This window comes from Tripterygium wilfordii, chromosome 16, assembly GCF_013401445.1.
Source record: "Tripterygium wilfordii isolate XIE 37 chromosome 16, ASM1340144v1, whole genome shotgun sequence".
Classification (NCBI taxonomy): Eukaryota; Viridiplantae; Streptophyta; class Magnoliopsida; order Celastrales; family Celastraceae; genus Tripterygium; species Tripterygium wilfordii.
The window spans coordinates 6,111,956-6,139,458 of record NC_052247.1 but is presented as its reverse complement, the minus strand read 5'-3'; the positions used below and the strand labels follow the sequence as shown (position 1 = coordinate 6,139,458).

The 27,503-nt window shown below is 36.8% G+C and overlaps 1 protein-coding gene across 1 annotated transcript; it reads right to left on the bottom strand.

The window, feature by feature from the left end:
* Nucleotides 1–11,395: 11,395 nt before the first annotated feature.
* On the bottom strand, nucleotides 11,396–12,733 carry LOC119980729 (aspartic proteinase nepenthesin-1-like). Its single transcript, XM_038823523.1, has one exon. The coding sequence runs from the start codon at nucleotides 12,731–12,733 to the stop codon at nucleotides 11,396–11,398; it is 1,338 nt and encodes a 445-aa protein (XP_038679451.1).
* Nucleotides 12,734–27,503: the final 14,770 nt, after the last annotated feature.

Genomic DNA, 27,503 nt, shown 5'->3' with positions numbered 1-27,503 from the left:
AAAGTGCCTTTATCCCTTAACTCCCGTTACTTCTAACATTTGGATTCAAGAGACAAAGACCCATTAAGTTTTGTGTACTAATCTCGTAGCGATTGCATAAGTCACGCCTCTATGTTCATATGGTTCATGCACCTATGGTGTATATGGTGAGAGGGTTTAGTGCATATAGGTCACTGAAAGATACCTCTGTTTGTAATTAGGTCATTGAAAGAAAAAAATTTCAAATTAAGTCACTGAATGTTCTGAATTTCAGCAATTAGGTCACTCCGATCCATTTCATATTGAAACTTGCTAACATGTCATAAATTCTTCGGAATATAAAATAAAATTGCCATGTGGAATATTAAAAAATAAAAAATGATGTGGCTTTTCAAAAAAATAAAATGAAAATGAAATGTGGCATATATCAACAAAAAAAAAAATAAAAATAATGAAAATTAACCAATTCTTGCAAGCCCAAGTAATTGGGTTTGAATTTCGACTACATAGATTGAAAAGGAAGAAAATGGTCACTGGAAATTAAGAAATCCACAAGCAAAGCTCCATGAAAGTTCGTTGTCCATTCACTACACCAAACCAAACCAATTGCAGGTGCCAGGGATATGCTGTAGTAAAAATTATAACAGACCCCACTATAGCTCTTTTGGAGCACAAAGAATTTTTTATTTAATTTTTAAAAATCATTAATGTGTAGTATTTGGTCTAACGAATCTAACGACATATTTTTTGTTCAAAACAAAAATCAAATTTATAGCGATCGAGACATCGAATGTTATGTATTTATATCCGACGGTCTAAAATTGTCATGCATTTTTCATGTTTAATATGATTTTTGTTTCGAACAAAAAATATACTATTGGATTCGTTAGGAATAATACTATACATTTATTATTTTTAAAAATAAAAATAAAATTTTTTACTAACTTAAAATTGTATTACAGCGGGATCTACTATAATAAAAATACAGCAGGTTCCCGCCACCCAACCAATTACTGCATCATGGGCCAGTCACTTCCTCTCCTCCACCACCAGTAGTGGTGGCACCATATCCTCCGACTCAGAACATTTGTTTGGCTCGAGCTCTCTGATGCTGTTGGCGACCCAGCACCTTCATTCCCTCAGCGACTATCCAATCCACCACTTTAATCTTCACTTCCCTCTACAACATCGCCACCGAAATCCTCTTCGGTGTCCCCATGCCTGTCCAACCCATGAAATCAATTGCCGCCGTTGCTATCTCCGAGTCTCCTCATCTCACTCCTTCCCAGACATTCAGATCTAACAAGTTTGATTTTTTCTTCTTCTTCATGTTTTTTCTTTAAATTTTCTCCCTTTATCATGTTTTAATTCATTTTGTTTATTCTTATATCCAGGTGTTATTTTTATTTTTAATTTTATATTCCATTGTGGCACTTAAATGACAGGTCAACAATTTCCGATAAGCAACTGATCAGAATTGGATCAGAGTGGCCTAATTGCTTAAATTTAGAACATTGAATGACCTAATTTGAATTTTTTTTCGTTCAGTAACCTAATTACAAACGGGGGTATCTTTCTAGATATCCCCTTCTGGTCTCAACCTAGACAACAAATCAATTGAATGATGATCAAACACCTAAAAGCATTAAGCACATCTATAGACAATCAACAAAAAGATAAAAATCAAGAGATAAGAAAACCAAGTTCATTAAATCATCAAAATTATGTTACATTAGGACCCTAGCAAGAGTATCTATCCACTCATGAAGTTTAAATACATATCAATACAATGAAAGGAAGCCATAATTGCAAGGATATATAAAAGAGAAATAGATGAAACAGAAGAATTGAATAATTTGTGTTGTATATTCATGTTGTGAGGTTGTACATTATATAGTTACATTGAGATCCCTAAATTAGGGAAACTAAATCAATCAAATCAACCTAATTCTAGGAAACTAAATCAAAGTAATTAAAGGGAATATTTACAACCCATAATTACAAGAAACGTAATATTCTCTCATAATTCCAACACTCCCCCTCAAGCTGGTGTGAAGAGATTGACGAGACCCAGCTTGACAAGAGATGACTTAAGTAAAGAAGGACCTATTGGTTTAGTAAACATGTCCGCAGTCTGAGCCGATGAAGGAACAAACCTAGGAGTGATAATGCCAGACCGAACTTTTTCCCGAATGAAATGGATGTCAACTTCTATATGCTTAGTTCTTTCGTGAAGAACTGAGTCGGATGATAGCATGATGGCAGACTTGTTATCACAGAATAAAGAGGACGAGTCTGTTACAGAAATACCCAATTCAGTGAGGAGAGAACGAAGCCACATGATTTCGCATGTACCTTGAGCCATGGCACGATATTCAGATTCAGCTGATGATCGAGAAACAACTGCTTGCTTCTTACTTTTCCATGAGATAAGATGATTACCCCGGAAAGTACAGAAGCCAGAGGTAGAACGTCTATCACTTATGGAACCCGCATAATCAGCATCAGTGTAGCCCGAGAGATCAGATGGTATATAGCATGAGAGACTAGATGGTGGACCTGACATCTCTCCAGAAGCATAGAATAATCCGAGACCAGGGCAAGATTTGAGATAACTGAGAATATGATAAACAGCATCCAAATGGGATGTACGTGGAGAATGCATGTACTGACTAACAACACTAACAGCAAACGTGATATCTGGTCTTGTGTTTGTCAAATAAATAAGACGTCCCACAAGACGCTGATACATTGATGGATCTGATAAACAATCTCCTGAGTCTGGTGATAGCTTGAGGTTAGGAATCATAGGAGTAGAGGCAGGTTTAGAACCAAGCATACCCGTATCCTGCAGAAGATCAATATTTCCTCTGGGATAAAAATATGCCACGGCGAGAACGAGCAACCTCAATGCCAAGAAAATATCGGAGCTATTCAGACGATTCACGGTACTGTTCATGAGTGCTGTTCACGGGCAGTTTTCTCAGCTTTTTCTGGCAGTACGTATCTCTTTTGTTTTTCATCGACTTCGGCAGCTCTTTATCTCAAGCGTGACTCTGTTCGCATCTGCCTCTTTTCGCACACATCTATCTCAAACATATTTGTGTGTATCTGTCTCTGCGCGCATCTGTCTCTCGTCGCGCGTGCCTATCAGCTTCTCTTAGCAAGTGTTGCAAGTATCTTTGTTGGGTTATCTTTGACAAATCTCTGTCTTAGCGTATCTCTGCCAGTCGTAATTATTTCACGAATTGATTCGACTACTGCCTAACTTTGGGTAAAATTTCGTGATTTCTTGGCTTGCACTGCGGCAATTTACTTTTGTCGAGATGGATTATAGTCATCTTTCACCATATTTGAGCCACCTCCAGTCCCAGATTGCTCAACTCCAGTCTCAGCTTGCTCAGCTACAGTCATCAGCTGTTATCGCTGCAGGTACTCCTACTGCTTTCCATGGTAAGTCAGGGAATCCCACTTGGATTTTGGATTCTGGGGCTAACAACCACATGACTGGTGAGCTTTCCACCTTCACCTCTTCTGTTACTCCTATCAACCAATCTGTCTGTATTGCTGATGGTACTTCTCTCCCAATTTGTAGTCAAGACAGTGCCCGTTTGTCTCCGGATATTACTCTTCCTTCTGTTTATTATGTTCCTAAATTTACATGTAATCTTCTCTCTGTCAGTCGCCTTGCCAAGCACTTGAATTGTGCTGTTGTCTTCTTATATGACCGTTGTTTTTTACAGGACTTGACTTGAAAGAAGATTTTTGGCAGGGGGTTTGAGCATGACGGCCTCTACTACTTTGGTGACCCACCTTCATCTGATGTCTCATCGTCTAGTCTTCAAGCTTCCACACTATCGGTTCTAGATCCTTCTACTTTATCTTCCTCTGATACCAAGAAGAATTGAATAATTTGTGTTGTATATTCATGTTGTGAGGTTGTACATTATATAGTTACATTGAGAGCCCTAAATTAGGGAAACTAAATCAATCAAATCAACCTAATTCTAGGAAACTAAATCAAAGTAATTAAAGGGAATATTTACAACCCATAATTACAAGAAACGTAATATTCTCTCATAATTCCAACAGAAACCCCCTTGAGATCCATTTTCTTCTCCAAGCACTTGGTGGCTCCCCTAAAGCAAAACAAAACCCTAGCTCCAAAAGATCCAATAAAATTGTATCTTACAGCCTTTTATACCCTCAAAAATGTTTGTGTCATTTATCTCGCAAATTTATGTCATTTTGGTTCAAGCACTTGGATTTGGGGAAGATTTCACGAAATTGCGTTGTTGAAAATCACGATTCCGATCGATTGGGACTATTGTCCGATTGATCAGGATTTGCTTTTGTCTCTAAACAATATCTTGTACTTCATCCTAATCAAATAGGATGACTTCCGATCAATCGGGATTTACCTCTAGATGGGAAATAAACTCCTTTTGCTCTCTTTCCTCCACTATATGCCTTTTTTCTGAGATTGCAATTATAAATTAATTAAGCAGTATCAGCCTCAATTAAACTCAAAATGAGGCAACAGCTAATGTAATTGGGGGCAAAAAGATACGTATATTCGACACATCAACCACGAAACCCAGCTTTCTCCGTGGCCACCAAACTTTTCTTCCCTATAATTATAACACTACGACCGATGCCTGGAAATATGATCTCATGGTCAAGCCCAAGACCTTTGCATATAGTAGCAGTTGCTCGATGCAAATCCGGCTCTTAAGAGACCTTAGGCAAAGTAGAGTGAATCCAACTCTTACTTGCCACCTTCGAATCAATAGCAATGATTGCTTCCCATGATGCCCGTGCAGCGCACTACCTGTGTGACACCAATATAATCTACTCTAAACACAATCCATCACAAACAAACAACAACACAAGCACCACCCATGCAACACCAACCAATAAAATACACCAATAATCACCAATTAAGTTAACACGCACCAACCACGGCCATCCACACACCACTACACCAACTCCCCGACCTACACCAATTAGCATGTATCAACACCTGTCCACACACCAATACCACACACTACCCCCCAATTCCCCATACCCGTATCAATCACCATGTGATGATAGAGCTTGTATAAGAGAGCCCTAAAGCCTTAAACACCACAACCTGACACGTCCTAACCACCACAGATGATGAAACTCTACCAACGTTTAACCTCACCGTCGTAACACCACCACACTTGGAGTTCCACCATTTTTCACCACCTAAGCACATGTAGTAAACCACCAAAAGCCTATACTATTACAACCGCACAAGGGAGGACTAGAGTATCACTGCAGTAGACTTCGACATACCAACTCAGCGCGACTAACAACAACTCAGCCGTGTGAAACTACCAGCACACCACAATCACAACCTTCCTACACACACTAGAATTGACTCACACCCCAATCACAACTAGGGAGACACCCACGTCTTATGGATACAAACTCTAAGAAGAGTAAGACTTAGAGAGCGTTGGCATATGAATCAATCTCTCTATGAGAACTTCTATCCTCTATTATGTGTTATGTATTCTGCTTATATTCAAACTTGTAGGTGTGGAAAATCTATCATGGTGTCGGAGCCGATTGCAATGAGCTGATCAAAGTTGTGACAATCTCTTGCTGTTCTTCGAGGAGCTTTAGCCATGGCAGGATTCATTATGTCAAAATCTTTCCTAGTTCCTATCTTCACTAGCCAGAACTATGATGTGTGGTGTGTGAATGTCAGAACTTACTTGGAATCACTGGATATATGGGATGTAGTCGACAAAGCTGGAATCCATCGGGCAAGTTTCTCATCGACTTCAGAAGATGAAGATCAATCACTTGAGATTAAGTAAAAAACAGAAAAAAAGAAAGTTGTTGCTATTTCAAAGTCCAAATCAGAATTACAATCCAGAATGATATTGAAGAAATCGAAGAAATGGGATCGAACTGCCATTCACATTATTCAGACCACTGTAACCAAAGAAATTTTTGCCTGGATCACTGGAGCTCATAAAGCCAAGGAGGCTTGGGAGATGTTGTAAGATGAACTTCAAGGAAATTTAAAGGTACGAAATGTTAGATTGCAAAAATTTCAACATGACCTAGAAAACTTGAAAATGAAAGATTCGGAGAATATTTTGCAATACAATACTATGGTGTTATAAATAGTTAATAAGATGAGAACTTATGGGGAACATTTGACAGAAAGGAGAGCGGTTGAGAAAATTCTGATTAGTCTTCCATCCAAATTTAATTCTATGATTGCTATAGAAGTACGTAAGGATCTTGATGATCTTACTATAAGTGATCTTCTTGGTTCTTTGGAGGAGGCACATGAGGCCAAATGTGAGGATGAAGAAAAAAATTTTGAGGATGCCTTTCGAACTAAATTAAATGTTGAAACCTCTAGTAGTCTTGGAAAAGAGGGGAAAGTAATGCAGAAGATTGAATACAATATTTGTAATAGACTAGGTCATTTGGATCAAGACTATTGGTGTAAAGGAAAACCAAAATGCAATAAGTATGGGAAGCATGGCCACCTTTTGAAAAATTGCAGATCAATTCAAAAGGAAAATTTTGTGCAACAAAGTCGGGAACTAGAAAAGGAAGATGAGGAAGAATTTCAGTTTTATGCCTATTTGCTAGCTTTAGAAGTTGATGAAAGTGTGTGGTATATTGACAGTGGCTGCAGCAATCACGTGACTGGGAAAGAAGAATTTTACATTAGCATGGATAAGAAAAGAAATTCTAAAGTGAAAATGGGAAATGGAGAGCTAGCTAAAGTAGAAGGAATTGGAACAGTAGATGTAAAGAGCAAATGGGGGGCATTTTTTATTCAAGAAGTCATGTATGTTCTCGAGCTTGACACCAATCTTTTCAGTGTTGACCAGATGATGGAAAGAGGACACACCTTCATGTTTGAAGAGGATGACTGTCAAGACATTAAAGACAGAAAGCTTTTGGGGAGAGTTCAGATGAAGGAGAGAAGGAGCTTTCCAATATGTCTTGAAGTTGTCGAACAAGCTATGAAAGTTAGAGAAGAAGATTCAGTGTTGTGGCATAGAAGATTGGGTCAGCTCAGCCCTCAGTCAACGGAATTAATGTACAAGAAGAATCTTGTCAGAGGCCTACCTCAAGTAAATGTCAAAAATGGAGTATGTGAAGGCTGCATGCAAGGCAAACTCTGCAGGGAACCTTTCATGCTTTTAGGAAGGATGTGTTAACCAGAGCACAACAACCCTTGGACTTGATCCACATGGACTTATATGGTCCAATGCAAGCTGTGTCAATGCAACATAACAAGTATTTTGTCATATTTACTAATGATTTTAGCAGATTCGCATGGGTGTTTTCCTTGAAAAATAAATTTGAGACCTTTAGTGCTTCTAGAAAATTTGAAACTCTTGTTGAAAATCATAAGAACTCGAAAATAAAAACCATAAGAAGTGACAGGAATATTGAGTATTTTTCAGAAGAGTTTTCAAACTATTGTGACAATGAGGGGATCTCTCATCAGTTGACTATGGGTTACTCTCCAGAGCAAAATGGCTTGGTAGAAAGGAAAAACAGGACTATCATGAAGAAAGCTAGAGCAATGTTGTGTGATAAAAAATTGCCTAAGAGTGTGTTTGGATTGAGGGATTTGGAGGGAAGGGAAAGGAAGGGAAATAGAGTTTCCTTCCAATTCTCTTGTTTGGATAGTTTATTAAAAATTAAGGGGAGGGATTTGAGGGGATTTGGAAGGAAGATTTCATTAAATTTTTGTTAAAATTCTTTCTCTCCAAAATGGAGTCATTTGGAGGGAAAGGATTACTAATTAAGTCATTTGTAAGTTAAATATCTATTTTACCCTTGTACATAATATTTTAACATAAAAATAAGGCTAAATTAGTAAATTAAACAAATTTTCCTTCCTTCTTTTTTTTATCTATCCAAACATGGGAGAGGGAAAAATAATCCCCCTTCCCCTCCCTTCCCTTCTCTTCCCCTCCCCTCCCTTCTCTTCCCTTCCCCCCAAATCCCTCAATCCAAACATACTCTAAGAGATTTTGGGTAGGGAATGTTAATACAATTGTGCATTTGATGAATATAAGTCCTACCAAAGTTCTTGTGGAAAACACACCTTATGAAGAATGGTATGGGAGGAAGCCTACAATCCAGTACTTGAAATTTTTTGGGTGTATAAGCTATACTCATACACCCAAGAACAAAGTACTTAAGCTTGATAAGAAGGCAGAGAAAGGAATTTTTATGGGTTACAACTCAGATTGCAAGGGGTACAGAGTATACAGTTTGAACACTGACAAATTTATGATTATTATAGATGTGAAGTTTGATGAAGATTCAAGCCGGTTATAGGATCAGAGTAAGGAGTCTAAAGATTTCACTCACAATGATTTATCTCCCACTGTTCCAGATTCTAGTACTGTCAAGCCTGGTTCAGATGCCCTACATGAAGGAAATCAAATGCATATAACTCTAAATCAAGAAGGATGAAATGTTCCAGATGAAGAAGAGTATGGGGCTCAGGAGGAGTCAAACAATCAAAGCATAAAGGAATCTTTGGATCTATATGGAGAATGGGCCACAAATGATGAATAGTCTCTTGATCGTAGTTCTAGAAGAACACAATCCTAGACTGACATATATGAAAGATGTCAGATTGTAATGGTGGAACCAAGTTCCTATGATGAAGCCAAGGGAAATGATTTGTGGGCTAAAGCAATGAATGAGAAAATTCATATGATAGAGAATACTCAAACATGAGAGCTTTTTTGATGCAGCGTGAGATTAATTGAACGCAGAAAATCAAACACACAAATAAGAAACCAACTCTTCTATAACCGTAACTTATGCAACAAGCAAGGATTATAGATAAATCTCACGCGCTTAGGCGGCCGTTATTTCATATCATAAACTCAATAATAATGACTTAGTAACTCAAGTAAAGCAATAAATAGGTCCTCGCAAGAACCCTAGAAAAATACTAACAATAGACATAAATACCCGAGTCATTAAAGAAGGAAAATAAATAATAAAATAGTAACAAAATAAGCATCCTTCCATGTTCACGTCCAGGTTGACTTGCACTTCCTCTCCTTCTTGCGATTGAATTCCTCCAAATAGAACAAAGCAATATCATTAACCTCATCAACACTACCTCCAACATCGTTGTTGATCTTCCAGTAAAAAGAAATGTAATTGGGGTGAAATGGATTTTCAACACTAAATTGAATGTTGATGGTACTGTTTAGTGGTATAAGACAAAGCTTGTTACAAGATGTTTCAAATAGAAGAAAGGTATAGATTATCAAGAAACCGTTCCTCTTGTGACCAGATTAGAGACCATCAGGACTATTTTTGCTCATGTAGGTCAAAACAAGTGGATAATTCATTGGCTAGATGTTAAATATGCTATTCTTAATGAAAACTTGAAAGAAGAAGTGTCTGTGGAACAACCCCTTGGGTATGTGAAGAAAGATGAGGAAAACAAGGTGGTCAGATTGAGAAAATTTCTGTATGGGTTCAAACAGGCTCCAAGAGCCTGGTATAGCAAATTTGACTCCTATATCTTGAAACAAGGGTTCAAAAGATGTGAGCATGAACACACTCTCTATGTGAGAGATAACCATGACACTGGAAAGCTCATTTTTCAATATACCTTGATGATCTAATTTATACAGGGAGCTTTGAAGATTCTTTACAGAAGTTCAAAGCTCGGATGGTGAAAGATTTTAAGATGAATGACCTAGGCTATCTCCATTACCTTCTTGGTACGAAAATAGATCAAGAACTAGGTAGGCTCTATGTGAGGCAGCAAAGATATATATGTGGAACAAGTTCTTGAGAGATTTGGGATGCATGGCTTCAAACTTGTGACCACTCCATTAGCAGCAAAATATGAATTTCATCAAGCATCAATTCTCTCCTGACACTGACAAGGTGAATTTAGATCCATGAATGGGCTTATTCTCAACATTGCAGCTACTAGACCTGACGTCATGTATGCTGTCAGTCTTCTATCAATATTCATGCAGCAGCCCAAAGAACTTCACAAAGGTGGAGCCAAATGAGTCCTTAGATATCTTCACAAAGGTGGAGTGTTGAGTGTAATGTGTTGTCCTCTTGTAGAGGGTTATTTAGTAATTTTTCTTTTATCCATGTGATATCATTTTAGTTATTCTCTTTGTTTAGTAGTATGGTTGTAAGAGAAACACTAATGAATGAATCTATCTCTTTGTAAGAATTTCTATGCTCTCTGTCTGTGTTATGTATTCAGCTTAGATTCAAACTTGTAGGTGTAGAAAATCTATCAACATATATGAATAGGACGAGGACAAAGATATGATCGCAGCCATCGCTAGAGCACCACTGCACAGTCACTCACGCCCACCCACGCTTCTTCAAGAGATTGGCCGCCTAGGGTTCTAGAGGATACCCATGAGCTTATCTTGCAAGGTTGTGATTCCTATGGAGAAATTATGACCCGTGCTATATATGATTTGAAAGAGGGTGAAGAGATGACCATAAACATTGCCAGAACACCGCCATATGGCAATCATGCGCTCCCATATACCGACAACAAGTCAGCTGCCTGGGGTTTGTAGAGAGAGATTACCACAAACTCTAAATTGTTGTGTGTGATCAGTGATCCTTTATATCCTTAAAACAATCGAAGTTCAAGCCTAAAGACTACTATCGACTCTAGACATGGCTGTCAAAATCACGCTATAGTCATAATATCGTACGATCTTACGATACTAGATAAGGAAAAAGATCCGAATCGTTTTAAAAATTGTATTTTGGTGAGTTCATAAGATCTTAATGTCCGATGTTACGATCTTACAATCCAATTTTACGATATTATTGATTTTACAAAATGTGTTTTTATTTTTTTCCTATACTTTTAAATTTAGGTAGTGATGATTTTCAGCTATAAAGGAGAAGACAAAGAAATTGCTAAAGGTAGTGTTAAGGATAGTCGTGGTGGAAAGCATCCATACGGCTCATGAAATTTGTATTTTGGTGACTGTTTTTTTGATGATATTGATCTTAATGACTATGTCGATAAAGAAATTGATTAAAATAACGAAAAAGGTAATCCTCGAAAGGTGGATAGTCCCGCTATACAAGATGTCATTGGGTAACGGACGCAAATGATTTTTTAATCTTTCATTTATTTACGATTTTTGATAAACTATATGATAGACATTGAGCAAAGACGAACACTAGTTTATGTCCATAAGTAAATAATAATTATATTTTAGTTTTAATTACATATAGAATATTATAGTATGCTAATTATTTATTTGTATAAAAATAAATTATTATAATATTTATATTTTTTCAAAATTTATAATATCTTATGATTTTACGATTCCATATTATTGGCCTTCCATCAATCTTGCACTATCACTCACAACTGATCACATTCTGTAGGAAGAAATGATAAGGTCTCCTCCTTAAGATCATGGATCACCAACACGTTTTGCTGCTGAAGAGCACCAAACATAGATAAGTCCTTTGAAGGAAATATACCCAAGCACATAACTCGATTTTTCTTATCTTCAATCATATAATTCTTTGTTGGCAAATACAAATCTGCTCCATGAAAATGAAATATCAATTCAGGGACCTCCACTTTGACCAATCCCTCATTGGGAAAATTAAAGCAGAGATCGAACACGTACAAGCCAGACTTGTCCTCAGAAAGCTTGAATTTTTTTATGAACTCATCTCTTACCAAACCATAAGCATTCTCTTCTAAATGGGTTACCGGTGTCCCTGAGTCTATGAATATACCACCAGTGCCATCATCTTTAAGTGCTATTGATTTCTCGATGTTTATTTTAGTGCCACCAATTGAGATTCCTCTAAGTGAAATATAATAATGAGATGGCTCGAACCAGTTACCAATCAAAGGAGTTGTTTTGAGTTCACCGATTAAGATTCTTTCAAGTGAACCAATCCAAAGTGTACCACTATTATTGGGGTCGTCAAAGGAGGGCAAGCAGTAAGCGAACTTAGTCTCTTTTAGCTGCGAAACAAGCGATAAGAGTCCGCGACCAAGACCAACAATACCAGACCCTGGTGAGAAGCCACGTCCTTCATTGTCTACTCCACAACCAAACCCAATATTTGGAACAATAACATCTCCAAATGTAAAGTTCTCACGAGCCATAATTCCACTTGTGTAAGAGCCTTTAAGATATTTATAGTAATACTCACACCCCTCATCAGTGGGTACTAGTTCCGGCAATGCTTTACATAATTCACTTGAAGATGACAAATTAATGAAACTCAATGATTGATTCGGATAAAAAATCGGATTATTTTGTTTATAACAATTAATACAAGGCTCGCATTGAATCCATAGCAAGTCACTCCCAGTGTCCAACAATACTGATTGGGTCTTTCGTGGCGTACCAATTGAGAACTCTATGGAGAAAATGCTTACATCTCGAGGACTAACTGGACTTGAAATTGCACGTAAATCATGGTATGACGATCTATTTGTGATCTTTTGTAGTCTGTGTTGTCCACGCTTTATCCCATCTTGTATTCGCTCAAACTGCGTCAAGTTCTTACCTGAATCGACTTGCTTGAGCTTCACCCTAAAGCCACTATTCTTCTGCTTTTGATTTTGATGTTCTTGTTCTTGTTGGGGTGTTAAATGCGTTGGAGAAACAAATAAGGCTAGCGTTGCTAGTAATACCACTAGTAACAACGAATAGAATGGAATGTTTGATGGCATGACAGAGTGAGAATTTGATTACAAGACAAACTGTGACAAGGGTTATATAGAGAACACAACCGTGTTCATATCAAAACTGATTATTCCATATGATTTGAATCGGCAATTTTTCCAAAAAATCTGCAGAAGCTGACACAATGCTCAAACTCTTCAATTGTTTAAGCCAAATTTTTACATTGGAATATTCAGAGCTGTGCCTTATTGTAGATATCATGTTCTGCTTATTGCCGTTATTTGGCTTCAGATTGAATTGGAAATGCCGTTTGGTTCTTTTTGGTTTTCTTTTATTCTTACGTCAGATGTTTTAGAGCAATGTATAAGTTAACTCACAAGTTATGCGTGTCAGTTACAAATTTCATATACAAATTCGGAGAAGATTCGAACCATAACCTCTCAAGAAGACAAACTACTAGCTTTGAAATAGTCTACCTTTTCGTCTTGTTTCTAACCACCCGTCTTCTCTTTGTGTTTATTAGTGGTGTTCTGCCTTCTGATATTCTTTGTAATTCTCATGTCTTCTCTCTTTGTGTTGAGTAGTGGTGTTCGGCTGTTTTGTAATACTTTGGTTGTGTTTCGTGTTTTTCTTTTTCTTTTTTGATTCCGGCGGTCACTATCATTTGATTTTGTAATGAATAAGCTCATGTACCCAAATAATATGCAAATCATTCGTACCGATAAAACACATGGTAATTTCACATATGAACTCAGATTAAAGTTGAACCCATGACCTCATACCACTACAAGAAAACAGTTTTTTTGCGACGAAATTTTCCGTCGCAAAACATCAAAATTCCATCGCTAATACGTTTTGCGATGGATTTTTTTTCTGTTTAGCGACGGAATTATTTTGCAACGCCATTTACGATGGAATATTCCGTCGCTAATTTACCACGCATTTTGCGACTGCATATTCCGTCGCAAAATTTAATTTTTATTAAAATTTAAATTTTTTGTGGAGCAAATTTGCCACGAATTTTGTGACTCGATTTCCGTCGCAAAATTTTATTTTCTAAATTTTAATTTATTTAAATAAATATAATTTATTTATATTATTTTTCATTTTATGTTTTATAATAATGATTTTTAAATTCAATATTATTATAATTCAACTATAATTATCAATTTAATAATTTCATTAAAAATATATTATCAAAATGTGCAAGAAATAACATGTAATAAAAATTAATATTATACATAAGTGGTTCAATATTTTTATGAAATACAAACTAATCTTAATCAGAAAGGTGTCCATGGGAAGCACGATCATCTTCAGGGTGATTTCTGGGGGATCGCATCTGCATTTGAGAAAATAATTGCTCCATCATCCGCTCCTGATCCTGCATCCGTTGTCGCAAGTCACCGATCTCATCCAATAACTCAGAGTTCATCCGAGCGATGCGCTCCTCTACCTCTTGCTCCAACTCCGCCTAAGTATACAATCTGGAATGTCCGCTGGAGCAAAATGAAGAAGTAGGCAAAAAGTTTACCTCAGATCCAAGCCCGTAGATGCGATTTTTCTTATTCTTCCCACCAGTCGCAGTAAAGAATAAAAAATCCTCGTCCAACGGCTCAAGAGGTGACTCACTGGTGGAGGAGACTGATCGCTGTGTCAGAATGTCCTCCTTCAGCTTGTTAAATTTTTTCTGCAAAAGAAGATACTAATGCTCATGAATACTAGTAAGACAAAAAACAAGCAACAACATAATATATTGAAGAAAAAATAGAGAATAATAGGACATCCCAGATGTGTAAGCAGGCACAAACAGAAAAATATGCAATCAAATTAGCTAAAATAAATATATCCAAAATATGTTCAACTAAGCTAAGACACCATTACTTTCCAAATTTCAGGAAACATAGATATTTAAACAGTAACACTGAAGATTAAAAACAAACAAATGGGGTTCATTGTAGCTTTGTAAAAGAGATGCCAACAACCTAGCTCTATATTAGTACTATATATATATATATATATATATATATAAATTTAAATACTTACAAATGTAGTTGTTGCTCGTCCATCGACTAATTGTTGCGTACTCTTTTTTCGATGAGTGCGAACAAACACATCTGCCTTGGTGGGATCCCAGCCAAGTTCCACCTTCTACAATTAAAATTACAAAAGGTATATGATATTTAAATTTTAAACTAGATAAAAATTGAAATTGTTAAATTTACTCAAAATTTATCATTCTCTTATGGTACTTCGTGTGAGGAATAGAGCCACCAGTGTGAGAACAGCTATCCTCAGATGCTCGATTTTTCTTCCTCTATTCCCTTTTCTTCTTGTACTCTGGTCCATCCCAAATACAATGAAGTTCAGAAAGGACTATAGTAGGAATCCAGATAGCTTTGGCCGGGTTTTCTCGTGCCCTATGCATCATCCCCCGAAATAATTCTCCACTCTTCTTATTCCACAGTTTCTTTATTGCAACATCATGAGCAGGGTCCCATGTAAATTTACTCTGAAATATATAAGAAGTTACCAACATTGTGAAGCATTGATGAGAAAATATATGAAAGGAGAACACTTTCAATTTATACTTCATACTTACCTTGAACTCCTTAAAGTAACTTTCTTTTTCCTTGGGAGTAAAATCACTCCATTGTGTCACTGCTCATTCATACTTGGTCTTCATGATCTCGCTTATCTTCCGAGTAACATCAAAAGGATTGAAACTATGAATTAAGAAGTAAGAACATATTAGTGGCATAAATATTTTTGTAACAATGTATACTAAAATAAGAGGTAGGAATAATGTACTTACAGAGCAGTCGAAACAGGTCGTATCAAGATATGGTTATTCTGAGGAGGCACAATCCCAATATTCTGGGATGAAGAGTCACTGGCACCCTGTGTGTCCAGTGGTGGGCTATGCGTGCTGGGTGCATGTGGAATATGGGGGCTAGGTGGAGGTGAAGCCCCTGTCAGCATATCAACAGTGAAGTGATTGGGAGATGATAAAGTACGATGATATTGACTGGTTGGTTGAATAGAATTTACAGAGGAGGGCGAGGAGGATGTGGCATGAGAGTGCAAACATACCGCATTCCCTATGATGGGTCTGCTGCGGCGAGAGACACGGCCTTTACCGGATGTAGTATGGCCACGGTCGGTCGACTGATCACTAGCCATGTCCTAGTAATGAAAGCTAAACAATAGTTTAGTAATGCAAATGACACTCTCTTAAAGTAAACATTATTTCAATAGTGCAAGCTACACAATAGTTTAGTAAGATACCTATTGCTTTTGCAGATTTTGTCACGATTTTCTTGTTAAACAAAGGAGCTGCTATTTTTCTCTATGAAACAAAAATTCTACAAGAATCTTACTGTATAAGGAAGTATCAATTTCCTCCAAATTGTGGCATTTATAGGAGTCTCCTGACAAAAGTAAACCCAAAAAGGTATAGGGTTAGAGAATAGTTTACAGGGCTGTGGCCAACTATGAAAACTCTACAATAAAAATAGATAGCATGGCAATGCAAGATGAAATGGACTGCATAGAAGCGACTCCAAGGAAAAACAAGCATGCAATTGAACATTACCTACTGAACATAATGAGGTATATAAATATTATGCAATAAAATAATTCTTACCAATTATGAAAGGAATCGAACATGTTGAAGAATCAAATAGTCATAGAAAATTCACAAAAACCAGGAACTGAATTTCCAGAATTGAAAAATTAAGCAGAAATTGATTTTCAAAGAACATATGGAGCATAAATTCTTGAAACAGTACCTCACTAGAAAATAAATTTACCACATTTTTATGCTCCACAATTTTGGTATGATAAAACCCTCTCCAGATCACCTACTCATTACAAAGAATTCAACAAATGGAAATATAGATCAGGGAACTACAGTAGAAAGTAAACTGATGATTTAGAAGAAAAAAAAGATGAAGAAGAAATATCATACATTGCCAGCTTTATTCGCCACATCAATCGTGGTGGCCATCAATTCCAACAGCGACTCTATAATCTTAACACTTTCTTATACGAAATCAATGCAATATTATTGAAAGTGAAAAAGAAAGATAAAAACTTAATAAGTCATAATTAAAACTAGAAGGAGAAAATAAGAGGAAAAATAGCTTATTTTGATGCATGTCACCATTTTCTGCCATATCAAACTGCTCTTTTACTATAAGAGAAATCAATAAGTACAGGGGATTGTGGGTATAACGAAGCTTGAATTATATGAACTCAATATTCAAGACAATTTTCAATGAGTGGCTAAGCAAGTTTTGAATTTCTTCACACCAGCATCATTGACAAAACTATTCTTCTCCACCAGTGCTGATGGCAAGTTATTAGTTTCAAACCAAAATCAAGGATTTGGATTCTAGGGTCAGGCTACTAAACTCCAATCCAATAAAGAAATTACTAAGAATTATCCAATTTGGCTCCCCTAGCTAAAGCCTATGAAGTGTGTACATGTTCTCTACACATAATACGAAGAATTTCTACCACTGGTCCATACGAGTTGAATCTTTCAAAAATTAAACACCAAAGCCAATACAAAACTCAATCCTGGTAAAATAAAGAGAACGAATGTGAGTGAGACAAAAACTATCGATGCGACGCTGTTTCGAAGAAACTGAGAAACTAATTAATAAAAAGTGCAGTCTCACGATCTCTCAACAGAAATCTTTCTACAAATCCATTAGGTTTCAGAAATACCATAATTGTTCTAACCTCGAAATCGTCGACTCTTTCAGCGCCTTCTCTTCAATTTGGTGTAAGGCAGTCACGGCGTTTGCTGTGACAAGTGATTCAATGATTGACAGCGTCATTTGGGGGAAAACTATTCAAAGCATTCGTGAAAGAAAGAAACGAGTCAATCTGATTTTGGGGAGACGATTACTCCTTCGAACGATTCAAAGCATCCTAAGATGCAGTGATTACTCCTTCAATCGCACTCTGTAACTCACCGATAGACGAGGAATCCAGGTTGTACATACTAGCAACCATTCATGGCGTCGATTAAGCACAAAAGGAAATATTTTTTTGCTTTTCTGATTTTGGGGAAGAAAGAGACTCTGAGAGATACGGAATAACGGTTTCGCAATCGTGTTTTCACATAGAGATGATATATTTGTGCGGGTATTGAAAATTTGGGAAGATTAAATAATACCGCCTATCTAGAATTTTAAAATTTGAGAGTAAAATATCTGATATTCTTTGTGTATATAAATAATATATATTGAAATTATTTGATATTATTTATGCATATATATATAATTTATATTTAAATTATCTGATATTCTTTATGTGTATATATATACTATATATTATATATATTTGATACTGCAATCATCCATTTCATATAAATTAAAATTATACAATTAACAAAAGTTTAATATTCATCAAATAAATAAACACATTGTTAATCATCTTTCGGTTCTTCCTCTGTCTCAGAATCATCAAATTTCGATTCTTCTTCTTCATCGTCATTATCAGTCTCTTCCTCAATCATTTGCCTTGGAGAATCGGAATCCACTTCATCAGGTTTAGTTTAATTGTCGACGAGAGACTCTATTTGATCAGTATCTCCTCTAACTTGAGAAACTGGTACTTTATCGTCTTGAAAGGCATCATCCATTTGCTTTAATTGTGCAGTAATTGTATGCCTCGCTTTCGTCTTAATCACGATTCACCAATCTTGTTGATCGCGTATCCCTTCTGGATAAGGAGCAAAGTATACTTGCTTCGCTTGTTGTGCAATTATAAATGGATCAAACTTTTTGTACCTCCCTCTACGTTTCACATTGACAATCCCATACTATTTATGGATTCGCGTACCTCGATTAGGAGTTGGGTCAAACCATTCATAATTAAAAATAACAATTTTTTTTGGTAGTCCTAGGAAATCCAATTGATATATCTCTTTTAGTATTCTGTAGTGGTCATATTCTGACTATCCATAATCGATCCCTCGTATGCATACACCACTGTTGATTGTTGACTTGCCTTCACTTCTGGCATCAGTTTCAAATTTGTATCCATTGACATAATAAGTATTCCAGCTTTCAACCCTTCTCAATGGTCCTTTGGACATGTCTCGTATGAGTTCATCGGTAATCCTATTTTGTAGGTCATAAACCTTAAAAATAAAAAGGATAAATTAATTGATAATACATTAGTCCAATTAAAAAAACTCGTGTCTTGTTATTAAATTAGATAGATACTTACATACTATCTGAACCATGATGCGAAACCTTTCTCAATTTTATAGTCAACCTCGTCGCCATTTAACATAGGTGTTGATGCTCGCACGAGTTCTGTAAACAGGCTGCAAAACGTATATAAATTCACATCCATTATCAATCTCTTCCTCAATCATTTGCCTTGGGGAATCGGAATCCACTTCATCAGGTTTAGTTTAATTGTCGACGAGAGACTCTATTTGATCAGTATCTCCTCTAACTTGAGAAACTGGTACTTTATCGTCTTGAAAGGCATCATCCATTTGCTTTAATTGTGCAGTAATTTTATGCCTCGCTTTCGTCTTAATCACGATTCACCAATCTTGTCGATCGCGTATCCGTTCTGGATAAGGAGCAAAGTATACTTGCTTCGCTTGTTGTGCAATTATAAATGGATCAAACTTTTTGTACCTCCCTCTACGTTTCACATCAACAATCCCATACTATTTATGGATTCGCGTACCTCGATTAGGAGTTGGGTCAAACCATTCATAATTAAAAATAACAATTTGTTTTTGGTAGTCCTAGGAAATCCAATTGACATATCTCTTTTAGTATTCTGTAGTGGTCATATTCTGACTATCCATAATCGATCCCTCGTATGCATACACCACTGTTGATTGTTGACTTGCCTTCACTTCTGGCATCAGTTTCAAATTTGTATCCATTGACATAATAAGTATTCCAGCTTTCAATCTTCCTCAATGGTCCTTTGGACATGTCTCGTATGAGTTCATCGGTAATCCTATTTTGTAGGTCATAAACCTCAAAAATAAAAAGGATAAATTAATTGATAATACATTAGTCCAATTAAAAAAACTCGTGTCTTGTTATTAAATTAGATAGATACTTACATACTATCTGAACCATGATGCGAAACCTTTCTCAATTTTATAGTCAACCTCGTCGCCATTTAACATAGGTGTTGATGCTCGCACGAGTTCTGTAAACAGGCTGCAAAACATATATAAATTCACATCCATCATTCGCTTAAATTATGACCACTTTATAATTCCGATATAATTTATAATAGCTTACTTTATAAAAGGCTAGACAATATCACAATTTAGAAACACGTATAATGTTGCAGCATCGTATTCTTTATCAGTCAGGTAATGCCTACCAGCCTCACCAGTAAGATGACCAGGCTGATCGAATATTGAAATTCTAGGGAATTCCGGTTTGAAAGTACCACCGTCATCATTTCGAGGCACACTGGTTCATCGAGAGCTGACATGAGGTTCAAAGTAATACGAAGCAAATGTCGATGTCTCTTCCACTATATATGCTTCACAAATATATCCTTCCACACGAGGTTTATTTTTAACCTTGTTCTTTAAGAAATGGAGGAACCTATTACAAAAATCAATCGAACATAATATTATTTTAACTGGAAAATTATAAAAATATGACAAATCATAATAATATAAATAAAAATACCTTTCAAAAGGATACATCCATCTGTATTGTACAGGCCCACCCATCCTGACTTCGAATGGTGGATGTTCCATAGAATCAAATAAAGATGGGGGAAAAATATGCTCCAATTTGCATAGGATCACAGAAATATTCGCCTCCATGATGATCAATTGATCCTCTCGCAGTGTAGTTGAACATATATCTCTACAAAAGTGGCTCAACTCTGTAATGGCGGTCCAAATGGGATCCCGCAATGCCTAAATGCAAATGGAGGAAGTCGTTCTATGAAAACATGGCAGTCGTGACTTTTCATCCCGAACAGCTTTCCTTCTCTCATGTCTACGCACCTACCGAGGTTGGAGGCATAGCCGTCTGGAACCTTCAAACTGGAGACCCAATGACAAACAACCCTTTTCTGCTCCATGTTGAGACAAAACTGTGCTTTCAGTTTGAGAGATTTACCGTTGTCATTCTCCACCAACTCTAAAACTCTACGTTTACAGTAAAGGGGAAGGTCCAATCGCGACTTAGCATTATCCTTTGTTTTCCCCTTAATGTCCATACACGTACTGAAAATGTTATCAAAGACGTTCTTCTCAATATGCATGACATCCAGGTTATGTCGTATTTGATTATTATGCCAGTAAGGCAAATCCCAGAAGATGCTCTTCTTAGTCCGATTATGTTCTTGACCATATCCGGACAATGATAATAGGCTCGTATCAGTGATATTTGGAAAGTTCCAAACTCGTGCCAATACTTCTTCCCCTGACAAACGTGGAGGAGGTTTTGATTTCTCAATTTGATTTTTGAAAAATGCATCATTGTTCCTCCTAAAAGGATGTGTCGTATCCAAAAATTGTTTGTGACAATCAAACCACGAATTTTTTCTATCATTTTTCAAAGTAAACGCCTTTGAACGCTCCATGCAGTAAGGACATGCTAATTTCCCTTAAGTCATCCATCCAAATAGCATACCATAGGTAGGAAAGTCGTTGATAGTCCACATCAATGCAGCTCTCATAACAAAATTTTCTTTCATGTGCATATCGTAGGTTATCACACCTTCGCACCATAACTGATTGGGCTCATCTATTAGAGGCTGTAGATAAACATTGATTTTCCTTTTCGGATTTTGAGGACCCGAAATGATTATTGTCAGGAACATAAACTCCCTTATCATGCACATCCCAAGAGGTAAATTATAAGGAGTCAAAATGGCAGGCCAACATGAATAGTTCTTACCAGATTGTCCAAAGGGAGTGAATCCATTCGCACACAAACCTAATCTTATATTTTGCGGGTCTGAAGCAAAATCTTGATATGTTCGGTCAAAGTGTTTCCATGCTTCTCAATCTGATGGATTACACAGGTTGTTGGACTCACTTCGATGCTCATAATGCCATCTCATCTACTTTGTTGTACTATTGAACTATAAAGCCTCTGAAGTCTGGGAATCAGAGGCAGGTACCACATACGTTTAACTGGAACATCCTTGTAATTTCATCGTCCAATTCTCCGAGGTTTATAACTGTCTGCCTCACAAAATTTACACCGCCTCTCATTCACGTCATCCTTATAGTATATCATACAACCATTCATATAGCAATCGATTCGTTGATACCCAAGTTCGAGTTTAGACACCGACTTCTTGGTTTGATAGAAGTCTGCAGGCATCCTATTATCTTCCGACATAGTCTCTTTCATTAGATGAACAACATCACTGAAACAACCTTGGGGCAAATTATAGTAAGCTTTAATGCTTAATAACCTCATCTCAGCTGACAACTCTAAGTGTGACTCGCATCCGTCCCATATTGGAGCTTGTGCAATAGACAACATGTCAAAGAAAGCTTGTGCATCGGGATTAGGAGGTTTTGGCACAACATATTGGTTGTTATATTCTCCTTATAAGAACTCATTCCCAACCGAAGGTCCAGTAGCGTCCATCACCATATGCTCGTATGGATTGAAATTATCCTGATTATTGTCTTGCCAATAATAATTTACAGCATCTGCTTCCACATCGATAGTCACCATAGTGGAAATTTCAGGCATTTCTTCACCATGAGTTGTCCAGTAATGATATCCAGGCTGAAAACCTTGTTTATATAAGTGCACCCTTATATCATCCAACCCCTAAAATCTTGTGCATTTACACCTCACACATGAACACCTTATAGTTCATGTGTCCATAAATCGTGGATTATTTCCACATGCATAAGAAATGAACTCTTCAACACCACTAAAAAATTCATCACTAGGTCCCATTCGATTGGGACCGACCTTGTTGTACATCCATTTACGAGAATCAGGAACCTCCATTATCAAAGGAAAAAGATGAAGCAAGGAGGATGAAGGGGAAGAACAGAATGAACAAAGAGAGAAATGGGCAAAAAAGAGGCAGCAAGGATATACTAAAATAATTTTATGACATATTAGCGACGGCATTTGCAACGGAATTGAGTCCGTCACAAACTTTGTGACAGAAAAGTAAATTCTTGTGTCAGAAGATAACATTTAGGGACGGAATTTGCAACGGAATCATTTTCGTCGCTAATTTGTGCCAGAAAAGTATATTCTTGTGTCATAAGATAAAGATTAGCGACGGAATTTGCAATGGAATGATTTCCGTTGCTAATTTATGCTAGAAAAAATAGATTCTTGTGTCAGAAGATAAAGATTAGCGACGAAATTTGCAACAAAATTATTTCCGTTGCTAATTTGTGATGAAAAAAGTACATTCTTGTGTAATTTAGCAACGGAATTTGCAATGGAATTATTTCCATAGCACATGTGAACAAGAAAAAGTAAGATTTTTCGGGGAATGGTGTCAGAGGATAGGATTTAGTGACAGAATTTGCTAAATCCGTTGCTAAAGTCTGTTGCTAATTCTGTTGCAAATGTTGGCGGGAATTCGCGCCATAAACTGCAACAGCATTTGTGACGAATTTTTTTACAACGGAAATTTCCGTCGCAAAATTTTCTTAAATTTCAACAAACTTTAGCAACGGAAATTTGTGAATATTCCATCGTAAAATCGATAATTTGCAACAGAAAAAATTTCATCGCAAATGTCCGTTGCTAAATAGTTGTTTTCTTGTAGTGTATACGAATAAAGACTTCTTCTAGAATTCTACTCACAAGGTACATGTATAAATCTTTCAGTTTGATGGGGTTTTTATCCCTTGTCATAGTGACTGCTTGTGAGTGCTCAGGTGTTGAGAATTAACTTGCTTGATTTCCAGCTCAACGGATATGGATTATTTATTACATGAGCTTTTGCGACTTTTGTCGAATACTAGTTTAGAGTTGTCTTTTATTAGAAACTCTCTATCTAGGTTTGTTTTGATGGAATACTTGTATTTTATGTTTTCTAGATTCGGGTTTAAGGAAACTCCTTTTATATAGGTTGGGTGATTGATTCCAACTTAGGAAACTATAATCATTAGAGATTTGAAGTCTTGCGCAATTAGGGTTCCTAGGAAGATATATGTGCTTACTGTCCAAGACTCTCAAGGCTACTGAAGTGTGGAGAAGAAGCCTGGCGTGAGACAGCTCTTGGCGAAGTGTGTTACTTGATGGTGGTGTACTAGACAACATCTTCTCAACATTGATACTTTGGTTACGGCCAGAGTATGTCCAGCTAACGTATTTGCTGAGTTTTTGAAAACATACACTGAATAGTTGATGTACTAAGGTATCTTAGGTTAGATCCTGTGTAATCTTTATTCACATAGTGGATTGTTTTCAAGGTTCATCGCTTGATAGACTCAAGGTTTTTCCCTGTTGGGTTTTCCTCGTTATTCTGGTGTGTTTTGATTGTTGTTTATTTATTCCGCAAGTTTCATTAGTTTGACTAACTGTTCTTGAACAAGAACGAACTTTCAATTGGTATTAGAGCAGATAGTCAATATGGAATAGAGAAATAATCAAGTTTCGCACTTAATGGGTTGAACAATTCATACTGGAAAGCTCGTATGAGAGCATATATGAAGTTCACAGATGAACGTGTGTGGGTATTAGTTGTACAAGGATACAAAGCTCCCATGATTGATGACGAAGTTGGTAACAAGATCCATAAACCTCTTGATACTTAGGTTAAAGCTGACTAATTAGAAAGTTCAGGTTGGAATAGCAAAACAATGAACTATCTGCTTGCTATTTATCCATTGATGAGTTTAGAAGAATATCTCACTGTGAGATTGCCAAAGAAGCGTTGGATCTATTGGGAACTCCACATGAAGGAACTACAACAATCAAGCTAGCAAAACTAAAATGCCTTACCACGCAGTTTGAGACTATCAGAATGGAAGAATATGAAAAGTTTGATGAATTCTATGCAAAGCTAAGTGACATAGTTAATGCATCTTTCACATTTGGAGAACCTATTCCTACTAACAAGATTGTTAGAAAAATTCTAAGATCACTGTCGAAAAGATTCTTAATGAAAGTTGTTGCAATAGAAGAAAGCAAGAATATCGACGAGATGAAAGTTGAAGAGTTGGTAGGTTTACTACAAACCTATGATAGTAGGCCCATGGGGTACATATGGGTTGTAGCACATCGTTCGTTAAATTTTTGATTTGTACCTATGATAAGACGATCCTAGATAGCTTCCGCTGCGTGTCTGAAATTATTTTTAGCAACCAACAAGGGACTGTGCACAGTTAGAGAACACAAGGCCGCTAGCTCGAGGTTTGCCTTCTGGGAAATGGACCTAAAATGCTGAAGTGCCAATATGGGAAAAGGCAGGAAACATAGTACTATCACTGAAATGAAAAGAGCTTCTATTAGAATGAAATGAAAAATAACACATTGCTGGAATGCATTAGGATCTTCATTGAAAAAGGATACATCTTCGGATGTAGGCGTGCTTTACAACCTAGAATAAAGGCATAGCCGCGGGGGCTGAAAAGATAAATTTAAGAACTAGTTGGCACAAAGCCATGCTAAATAAAAAGATAAGTGGTTGGAGCCATGCCTAAGAAAACAAATAAGGATTGAAGACAATGCATCTGTGTTCGAAGCGAGGTAGTTTGCTGTTTGTTCTTCCTTTTCTTTTATAGTGCCAAGTGATGGACACTTCTTCTAACAGAGTCTAAGGCTATGTCCGGCTGAAGACAATAAATTTAACACTTTATGGGAGGTAACCCATGTGGAAGAGGAGCCCAATCTTTGACAACTTTAATTAGCTAAGTCTTTCTTCCTTTTCCTTCACTTGCATTTTTTTTTCGTCATCGCAAATTTTCTTTTTGTTCTTTCTTCTTAAACATTGAGGACAATGTCGATTTCAAGTTTGGGGGAGAGGAAATTTGCTTTTGCCGAAATTTATTTGAGAGGAGAATTGGCATACCTGTGCTTAATTGTTATGAAATGCTTTTGTGACCATATGGTGTGATTATTTGCATGATCAGTTGCTATGAATGTTTGCTTAGTTTACACATTATTTGCAACACTAATTAGCTTGTGAGGAGCCTTCAGAAAATTTTGCGTGCTATGAATTTCATGACTTTGTATAGCTAGAACTCATATTAGACCATCTGAAGTAAATGCTATGTTTTTATTCTTTGAAAGTGATGAAGGCATTCTTTGTAAATTTTGGCCTACCTTGAACCTTGCCTTTGCTCCTATTCCTTTGATTGAATATTCTTCTCTTGTGATAAACCTTCCTATCTTTTTGATGTGTTATGCATGTCATAAAAATATAATTCCATCATGAAACTATTGTCGAGGTGTTTAGAGAGTGATTGATAAGGTGAAGAGGAGCTTAAGTATGGTGTTTGAAGGAAGGCAGATCTGAATGTGGAGAGGTGTACAACAAATTTATGGAAAATTTGCAACCTGTTTGTGACCTACTTATGACCTGAAGCTCACACAAAAATTGGGGACTTAAATTCGAAGTAGCGGGACTGCAAAAAAAAATTTTAGGGTTTGTTGATACCTTTTGCCGCACCACATGTCTCTACTTCTCTGTGTATTCCTTGTCAACAAAAGAAAAAAAAAGAAAAGAAGAACCGAAGACAAAGAGCACCAAATCTCCCTCAAGGAAGTCGAATAGGGTTCTCTCTCTTTATTCTCTTATAGATTCAAGGTCCATCAATGGCTACTGGGGTTCAAAGAGGAAGAAAGAGCGAGCATATAAAAAGAAGGGGAATGAGGCAGAGAGTTTGGGTACCAATTTACAAGAGAAAGAAGTTTTTGAAAGATTTATCTCTTCTGAGGCTAAGATCGAGTGTGAGGAAGTGTGGTCCAAGCGAGCTTTGCATGTGGAGCGCTATACCGCTATGGAGAATTTCCAACAGGTTAGTTGGTATGACAAATTGAAGGAGAGGAGTTGGCTCAGCATAGCCAATGTAAAATACACCTATTTTTTCGGGCTCAAAGTGGCTACTTTTCTATGTTGTTACTGCCCATAGTTGTGTTTTATGAACAGGTGCTGTTGGAGAATAAAAGCTGTTTATGGACAGAATTTGTAACCTGTATTGCAACCTGTTGCAGCAGTAGAACGCGGGAATCGAACTTGTACGTAATTTGTTGATGTGGTAAAACACAGTTGGGCCAACTTAGGGTTAAATATATATATATATATATATACAGAAATTCTCCTATGTGGACCAAAAATGTGGACCAAGTTTGTGGACTTGTTTTTCAACCATAGATGTGATGGGTCCCATAATAAATGTGTGGCCCCCACTTATGTTGTGATTGATTACAACCATTGGATTTTGGTCCACAAACTTGGTTCACACTTTTGGTCCACATAGGAGAATTCCCGTACATATATATATATATATATATATATATATATAACCCTAAGTTGGCCCAACTGTGTTTTACCAATATATATAAATAGGGGCCGCTAAAGAAGAGGGGAGATCGAAGGGGAATAAAGACAAAATTCGGCAAGAAAGGAGAGGAGCATTCAAGCTTGGGCAATCCACCTCCATTGACAAATCTCAAGTCCTCTATTGATTCAAACATTATTAATGAGTATTTTTATGATTTTTAGTATGATTATGTGTAACTAAACTCTTCTCTAGATAGGGTTTGGTAACGATCTTATACCAAAAACCTTGTGCACAGATTTGATTGACGTTTAGACTAAGTTTAATTCTTTGCTCTCTGGATTGATTGT

Bases quoted from the DNA above. Each gene is read 5' to 3' on its own strand.
- LOC119980729 (XM_038823523.1), bottom strand. From the start codon at position 12,733: ATGCCATCAAACATTCCATTCTATTCGTTGTTACTAGTGGTATTACTA.